General features: G+C 36.0%; 1 protein-coding gene across 3 annotated transcripts in view; it reads left to right on the top strand.

Annotated features, from left to right (window-relative positions):
* The window catches only part of AMD1 (adenosylmethionine decarboxylase 1), a 22,917-nt gene extending 14,916 nt beyond the window's left edge, over positions 1-8,001 (top strand). Inside the window, exons 2-9 of one of the 3 annotated variants that reach the window (XM_021693315.1) lie at positions 1,878-1,964; positions 2,817-2,943; positions 3,511-3,613; positions 4,682-4,724; positions 4,827-4,971; positions 5,082-5,174; positions 5,254-5,409; positions 5,802-8,001. In XM_021693315.1, the coding sequence (XP_021548990.1) occupies positions 1,878-1,964; positions 2,817-2,943; positions 3,511-3,613; positions 4,682-4,724; positions 4,827-4,971; positions 5,082-5,174; positions 5,254-5,409; positions 5,802-5,942 (895 nt within the window). In that variant the 3' untranslated portion in view covers positions 5,943-8,001. The remainder of the gene's footprint in view (positions 1-1,877; positions 1,965-2,816; positions 2,944-3,510; positions 3,614-4,681; positions 4,725-4,826; positions 4,972-5,081; positions 5,175-5,253; positions 5,410-5,801) is intronic. The other 2 variants (XM_044917380.1, XM_044917381.1) reach the window with 2 other exon arrangements.
* The last annotated feature ends 265 nt before the right edge of the window (positions 8,002-8,266 follow it).

Here is an 8,266-nt window from a genome sequence, read left to right as displayed (position 1 = left end):
CCTGGAGTCCCACATCAGCCTCCCTACTCAGCAGGGAGTCTGCTTCTCCCTCTGACCTTTCCCCCCCTCTGGTTCTCGGCACATGCGCACACTCTCTCTCTTTCTAAGATAAAAATCTTAAAATCATTAGCAAGCCTAACTCATTTAGGTTTTTTCAGGTAGGTCTCAGTACTGTTCAATTTAATTTACCCCACATAGGAATTACTGCCTTCTGTGATTGGTCATATAATTTCTTTTGGAAAATGATGAAACAGGCACAAAATGCTAGCAGGATTGACTGGTACTATGCTTGTGGGTTTTTGTTTTTAAGATTTTATTTAAGTTCTCTCTATACTCAACATGGGACTTGAATTCACAATCCTGAGATTGAGTGTTCAATGCTCTACTGGCTGAGCCAGCCAGGTGCCCCTGTGCTTGATTTTTTAATACAGAAGAATAAAACATACCTATTTTTGTGCTGGCTGTGCTGTTGAGGATTTTTTTTTTTACAGAGTCTTAATTGGATAAGAAAACTAACTATAATATGCCATTTTCTTGGGTTTACAAGAATGATCTGTCAAACATTAAGAGCCTTAAAAACATTTCTAGCCTTTAATCTGGTAATTATAAGCTTGTCCTATGGAATTGTTTTAAGTATTTCTGTTTGTAGTGGGCACACTAAAGAGGAAGTACTTCTTAGTCTCAATCAGATAAAATTAAAACCAATTTCTATTTTTTATTAAAGATTCTTTTCTTTTAAATTTATTTGAGAGAGACAGACACAGTGAGAGGGAACACAGGCAGGGGGAGTGGGAGAGGGAGAAGCAGGCTTCCTGCTGAGCAGGGAGCCTGATGCGGGGCTCGATCCCAGGACCGTGGGATCATGACCTGAGCCGAAGGCAGACGCTTAACGACTGAGCCACCCAGGCGCCCCAAAACCAATTTCTTACGTTACGTCCATTTGACTTCCATTTTGCTGTCTATTGCCTGTACTACAGACTTCTTCCTTTGTTGAAATGTGCGGTTTTTTTCCTGTTACAGAGTTGCATAATGTTCCCCCAAAATCTTATTGACGGTTGAATTGCCAACAAAAGCCATGTTTCAAGTTTTTGATGCTTCTAGACTTTAGACACCGCTAGGTATTACGATTAGCTGCTAATTTGATAGAAAATAATATCTAAACAGTATGAGAGTTTCCAGCTTACTAACAGTCGGGCCTTTAAATCTTTTTGCCAATCTAATCGGTGAAGGAAATGATGCTTTTTAAATTGTAATTCCTCTAGTAAGATTTAAAATCTAAGAATATGATAGGCAATGGGGTTCCTAGGTGGCTCAGTCAGTTAAGCGTCTGCCTTTGGCTTAGGTCATGATCCGAGTCCGGGGATCAAGCCCTATGTCAGGCTTTCTGCTCAGTGGGGGAGCCTGCATCTCCCTCTCCCTCTGCAGCTCTCCCTGCTTGTGCTCTTTCTCTGTCAAGTAAGTGAATAAAATCTTAAAAAAAAAAAAAAAAATTTGATAGGCAAACATCTCGTTTTGACTTAATTTCCTCACTTGCTTGTTGGTGAAAGGTAATGATTTTCTTTGGTTTATGGGCCTTTTAATTATCTCTGTGCATGGCTTATTCACTTCATCATTTGTTTTTTCTTAGTAAATTGCAAATAGCTTATAATTTCCAGTTTTCCAGTTTGCTCTTTGTTACTTGGTGGATATGTCAATATAGATAGGCTTTTGAAATAAAACTAAATGTTACCCAGAAACTGGAACAAGAATGTAACAGCAAATACAAAATACATGGTGTAAATTGTGTTAGAACACCAAAGTGTAAAAGCTTTATAATTTTTATCCAAGTAGGCAAGTACTGTTAGGACTTAATCATCTTTTTTGTTGTTGAATAATAGATCTGAGTGGGACATACTTCTGAAGGATGTGCAATGTTCAATCATAAGTGTGACAAAAACTGACAAGCAGGAAGCTTATGTACTCAGGTAAGTGCTGCAGAAACAATTGTTAGCTACCTGATTTTAGTCTGAATCATACTTTACATGGGAATAGCGAATTGTTCCTCTGGATCTTAGTACTATAATCATTTTTTCCTTATTTTGAGAAATAATGATATAAAATAAAATGTTTACTTTAGATGTCCCTTTGCAGTATATAGGAGAAGAAAGCCATTCAACATGTTTATAGGTACAAAGCTAATTTATCCAATAAAAACATTAGTTTCTTTTCTTTTTTTTCTTTATTTTTAAATTTTATTTATTCGAGAGAGCACAAACAAGGGTGGGGGGAGAGGGAGAAGCAGACTCCCTGCCAAGCAGGGAGCCGGACACATGGCTCGATCCCAGGACCCTGAGATCATGACCTGAGCAGAAGGCAGGTGCTTAACCGAATGAGCCACCCAGGTGCCCCAATAAAAACATTAGTTTCTTATGTATTATAAGAGACCTTGTGGTTACTGGATTGAACAAGGTGCATAAGGTGCCTGGTTTTTACTAAGCTTATGTTTGGCATATACAGATGTTTATTGAATGCTTATGTGCCAGGCCCTAGGAATATAATGGTGACTAAAAATAAATTCCTTTCCTTATGGACTTTATTATCTAGTAAAAGAAGTAATGAGATGTTTACAGAAATACACGTGAGAGTGGTTGGTACAAGCTGAAGTAACGTATGACTTCAGTAAATAATATCCTAAGATAGGTGAGGTGAGGAGGAAAGTTTAGTAGTAGAAGAGGGTTAATAGCCAAATTTTACATTGTAAATAATCCAGTAATAGATAATTGCATCTCAGTAATACAGAAACATCATTATAACCTTGTGACTTTTTTCAAATGCAGTGAGAGTAGCATGTTTGTCTCCAAGAGACGTTTCATTTTGAAGACATGTGGTACCACCCTCTTGCTGAAAGCACTGGTTCCCCTGTTGAAACTTGCTAGGGATTACAGTGGGTTTGATTCGATTCAAGTAAGTAATCAAACATTTAATCCTTTTTTTCCAGGCAAACATTAAGGCTCTGTGTTATGCATATGCCTAGTAAATAAATTTGTGTATTTACTGCTTAGTTGTGGTGGGTAATCACTGACTCTTGAAACTGAATGGACGCATGTTCTCAAATTGTTGGTTCCATGCCTATTTAAAAGCTCAGATCTGAAATTACTGTTCCAGAAATAATGTACCTTGTTTCTACAGTTGTGACCCATCATGAGTAGAATGGGTATTTTTTAGTTTCCAGAAACTCACAGTAGTGATCTGCATTTTTAAGACTTTCTTGAGATTCTTCTCCACAACTTAAAGTTGCTCTGTGTAACACTATCTCATGCATATTGGTCTGGAATCTTGCTCTGATACAGTGGCCTTCATTTTTTTTATTGGCCAGCAAAAGACCGCTTACATTTTAAACATTAAAGAGAAAACATGTTAAATTGCATTGGAGAAAATATTTATAGATTTGATTTTGATATACATATCCAGAAAATAGTTGACTATGAAAAGTGATAGAATTCTACGTATAAAGTTACCTGTCTTTTTCAGAGCTTCTTTTATTCTCGTAAGAATTTCATGAAGCCTTCTCACCAAGGGTACCCACACCGGAATTTCCAGGAAGAAATAGAGTTTCTTAATGCAATTTTCCCAAGTAAGTTTAAATAGAGTTGAAACCCATTTCCTTAGAGGGTCTGTCCTTTCAGAGATCTTTTTATATATGTGAAAGCATTTGAATGCAAATATGATGCATTATATAGTTAAGATAAAAATACCAGTAAAGTTGATGACAAATTTTAGAGTGTGCATGCACATCAGGTCAATGCTGTTGAAAAGATGGGAAAAGAAAATGAATTGATCACTTGCTAGAGGGAGAGATCATCTTTGTTTAGCCAGTTGCTCTAATTTATATCTAACTTAGTGGTTGTTCCCTCATCCAGAAAAATGCATGGTCTTTCATATACCCATGCTAAGATCTTGGTCCATGTTACGAAACTCTGGCCTGGCATTCTTCTATTCAGGAATTGAGCTGGCTTAAAAATGATAAACACAGTGAGATCATAATGTCACTTCAAACAAATTGGCAAGATTTTCTTCCATTTACTAAGCTTTTATTTATAGACCTTCCTTTTTGAGTTTCAAGGTCAGGGAACTAAAAGTTATCTAACACCCTTATATCGTAGATGTGGCTGAAAACCTAGGATGATTTTACTAACTTGGCACAAAAACACTCCAGGCGTGATTTGACAAGAAAGTCCAATTTTTTATCCTATTCTTATCTACTAATATGAAATTATACCAGGCTGTAGCAGTGCTGAGTATAATTTAGTGTAAATATCTCCCAGTTAATTTACTGTCTTGAGTGAGGCTTCAGAACAAAAATATGGAAAGAATGTATTACATAAAATGACTTGTACTGACTTGGGAATGTAGATAAATGGGTGATCAAATTCCATTCCTTAATGGAGTTTTAGGGGAGAGTGAGCCATGGTTTTCTCAGCACTCAGAGTAACTCACTAGTTGAAGTATATCTCTAAATGACAATAAAATATTTTTAGTAAAATATTTAAGGGATGACGGAGGGCATCCTGCCTACTTGTGAACTCACTTCCCTTCACCAATAACATTTCTGATAGGAGGCAAGCACTAACACCCTAACCATTAGAAGGTTGGGGGCAAAGCTACCAAAAAATTTACTTTACATTCTCTCCTCCCTCAACAGATGGAGCAGCATATTGTATGGGACGTATGAATTCTGACTGTTGGTATGTTGGACACAGTTTTATCGATTTTTTTTTTGGTCTTTATAGGATTTATTTTAAATTGCCATTTGTCATTTTTAGAAACTACTTTTTACTTTTATATAGGTACTTGTATACTTTGGATTTCCCAGAGACTCGGGTAATCAGTCAGCCAGATCAAACCCTGGAAATTCTGATGAGTGAGCTTGACCCAGCAGTTATGGACCAGTTCTACATGAAAGATGGTGTTACTGCAAAGGATGTCACTCGTGTAAGCGGTTTCAAGAATGATTCTGGATTATTCTTGGGAACTAAATATTTTAACTCATTCTCAGTTTATTTTTCAAATTTGTTAGGTAATTCAGTCTTTTCTTTTCCCAGGAGAGTGGAATTCGTGACCTGATACCAGGTTCTGTCATTGATGCCACACTTTTCAATCCTTGTGGGTATTCGATGAATGGAATGAAATCGGATGTAAGTGATATTTTGCTTAACAATTACTAAATATTTAAGTGTACCCATTCCATTACTGACATAAACCTGTTTCTTTAAGGGAACTTATTGGACTATTCACATCACTCCAGAACCAGAATTTTCTTATGTTAGCTTTGAAACAAACTTAAGTCAGACCTCCTATGATGACCTGATCAGGAAAGTTGTGGAAGTCTTCAAGCCAGGAAAATTTGTGACCACCCTGTTTGTAAATCAGGTAATTTGTTTTATTATTGACAATAAAATCTTACAGGAAATAAGGATAGTCATGTCATAAAAGGTATTCTAAGATGGCAAATATCAGATATCTAAAAGTACTACTGTTAAGGTTACTGGTAGAGGAGATGCTTTATATCTTTGATTAGACTTGGTCGTTGCTTTATATCTACCCCAAGTGATCGGTTCTTTCTGTCCTGTTTTCCCTGTGGACAGATGGGCAGCTGCGGGGACAACATAGGATGTCTTACTCCATCTACCCGTGAGACAGCTAAAATATTCAAATGCCACAGTTTCTTCAGACAGTAGTCTTAAATACTTTTAAGTGACTTTTGTTTGAAAATACTTTTTCAGATTTGAAACACTAATGCTTTATTTAAATTTTTTCCCCAGAGTTCTAAATGTCGCACAGTGCTTTCTTCACCCCAGAAGATTGAAGGCTTTAAACGTCTTGATTGCCAGAGCGCTATGTTCAATGATTACAATTTTGTTTTTACCAGTTTTGCTAAGAAGCAGCAACAACAGCAGAGTTGATTAATAAAAATGAAGAAAAAACGCAAAAAGAGAACACACATAGAAGGAGGTGGTGGCTGCTTTTTAGATATTGATATCGGGGGCCATGCTTTCCATAACCACCACCTTGTAGCTGCAGAAAGCCCTAGATGTAATGATAGTGTAATCATTTTGAATTGTATGCATTATTATATCAAGGAGTTAGATATCTTGCATGAATGCTCTCTTCTGTGTTTAGGTATCCTATGCCACTCTTGCTGTGAAATTGAAGTGCATGTAGAAAAAACCTTTTACTATATGAAACTTTACAACACTTGTGAAAACAATTCAATTTGGTTTACGCACAGTGTAATATTTCTCCAGGTATCATCCAAAATTCCCCACAGACAAGGCTTTCGTCCTCATTAGGTGTTGGCCTCAGCCTAATCATCTGGGACTGTTCTATTAAATTGCTGCCAGGATTTTACATCCAGTTACCTCCACTTTCTAGAACATATTCTCTACTAATATTACTGAAACCAGTTTCTACTTCATACAGATGTTTTTTGCAACAGCAATTAAAGTTTATCTTCCACGAGTCAAGTCCTCTTAAAATGATTGCAGTTATCCATTTTGTGTATTACTTTAACATTATTGCTTCCTGTAACTGTACTTCCTTTAATTGATTTTGTTCCTCACCATGGTGTCTTGCCTCCCAACCCCCCCTCAATAAAGCAATACACTGTTACACTGTGGGTTTATACTAATCTTATACCCGGGAGGGGGAAGGGAGAGTGGACCCTGGGCTTAATTTTCTTTTTAAGGTCAAGGGAGTTTGGCCTCCTTTTATATTGACATGGGTTCTTTTGGGAGATAGTGACAAAAATAAACCTGTTGTTGATTAGCAAGGAAGACACATTTATATTAGGGTATACTGGCAGAACTGTTGCAGAAACTATGCCATTCTGTTTTCCCATTAAATGAGATTAGCTTCTCACTGAGTACCATGCCTTTAGTAATTTGCTAAGTAGTTATATAAAAATTTTTATCACTTAAGTTTATTAGCAAGGAAATTAAGATAAAGGTATTTACAGGATTTAATAAGTCAGCTCAGATGATTCACCTTAACTTTTACTTTAGCAGCTATCTCCAATCATTTTCATTCATAATATACCGTAAACTTTGGTTGAAAATGGAGTCTTGTCTTTGTCATCTTGTGACTTAAAGTTCTTTGACTTTGTAATGCATTATGATAGTGTTCTGACTTGAACTGTTTCTCTTCCTGGTGTTCCTTTCACTATGATTTCATAGCATCAAGTGAAACTTCCCAGAATGAGAACTGTTCAAGTTATTCAGACATACACAATGAAGCAGAATGCTGTCCATAAGACAAAATTCCAAACTGGTCAGTGGGAAATGACTAGAAATACAGGCTTTGAGGAGTTGGCATCTTTTAGCTATATTTGCAAATACGAGATTAAGCAGCTGAGAAAACAGCAGAGTTGACTAAATTTTTTATATTCTTGTCCTCACAAAATTGTTTTGATTCTTTCTGGATTGATGCAGTGATGTTTTTGTTCCTTCCGTATTTATAAATGAAACACTTTTTTTTAGTGTTTCTAAACATAAAATCTACTTGGTTTGAAATCAAGTGGTTGGAACACAAATTCTGACTTTTAAGCATGTTGATTCGAAGTTTCATTGAAGAAACTTCCAGTCAGTGGATCAGTTTGATTCTGTAATTAGCACACAGTACCTAATGTTTCGGTACTGTTCTGAGGACCAATGCTCAAAGTGGATTTTGTTCTTGAACAGTGTCCCAGTAGATTTGATGACATTTGTTGGCTTGAGGTCTGATTTTTTTTTTTCCTAATAGATAAAGATTTCTATCTAATATTGAAAAACACAAATTTGTATGGAATAAAGCCTAGAAAAATTAAAACTATAGATTCAATAGTAATTGAAATTAATCCTAGTGTGTATGATAGAGGAGGGAAAATTTTGGTGCCATTATTTCTCTCTTCATGGTGTTGGACTTAAATCAGTTGAAATGTATTTCTGTACCACAATTTAAGCTTCAATAAAAGTTTGCTTAATTCATTGTCCAGTGACATTCAGAAAGTTTTCTGTTGATGTCTAGTATTTGTTCATGTGTACTATTTAAAAAATGTATACAAATTTTTGTGATTTGAGGATATTTATTATTTGGTTATTTCCTAACATTTGGGAGAATAATCATGAAGACATCTTTAAGCTCCTGGGAGAATAATTTATACTCAGATTTAAGCATTTTTGTTAGTGGCTTCATAACTGAAGCTTAAGAGAAATAGCTGGGTTATATATGTATCCTGGATATCAAAGAGTAG

This window comes from Neomonachus schauinslandi, chromosome 8 (assembly GCF_002201575.2).
Source record: "Neomonachus schauinslandi chromosome 8, ASM220157v2, whole genome shotgun sequence".
In the NCBI taxonomy this organism is placed as follows: Eukaryota; Metazoa; Chordata; class Mammalia; order Carnivora; family Phocidae; genus Neomonachus; species Neomonachus schauinslandi.
This window is presented reverse-complemented; position numbering and strand designations above follow the sequence as displayed.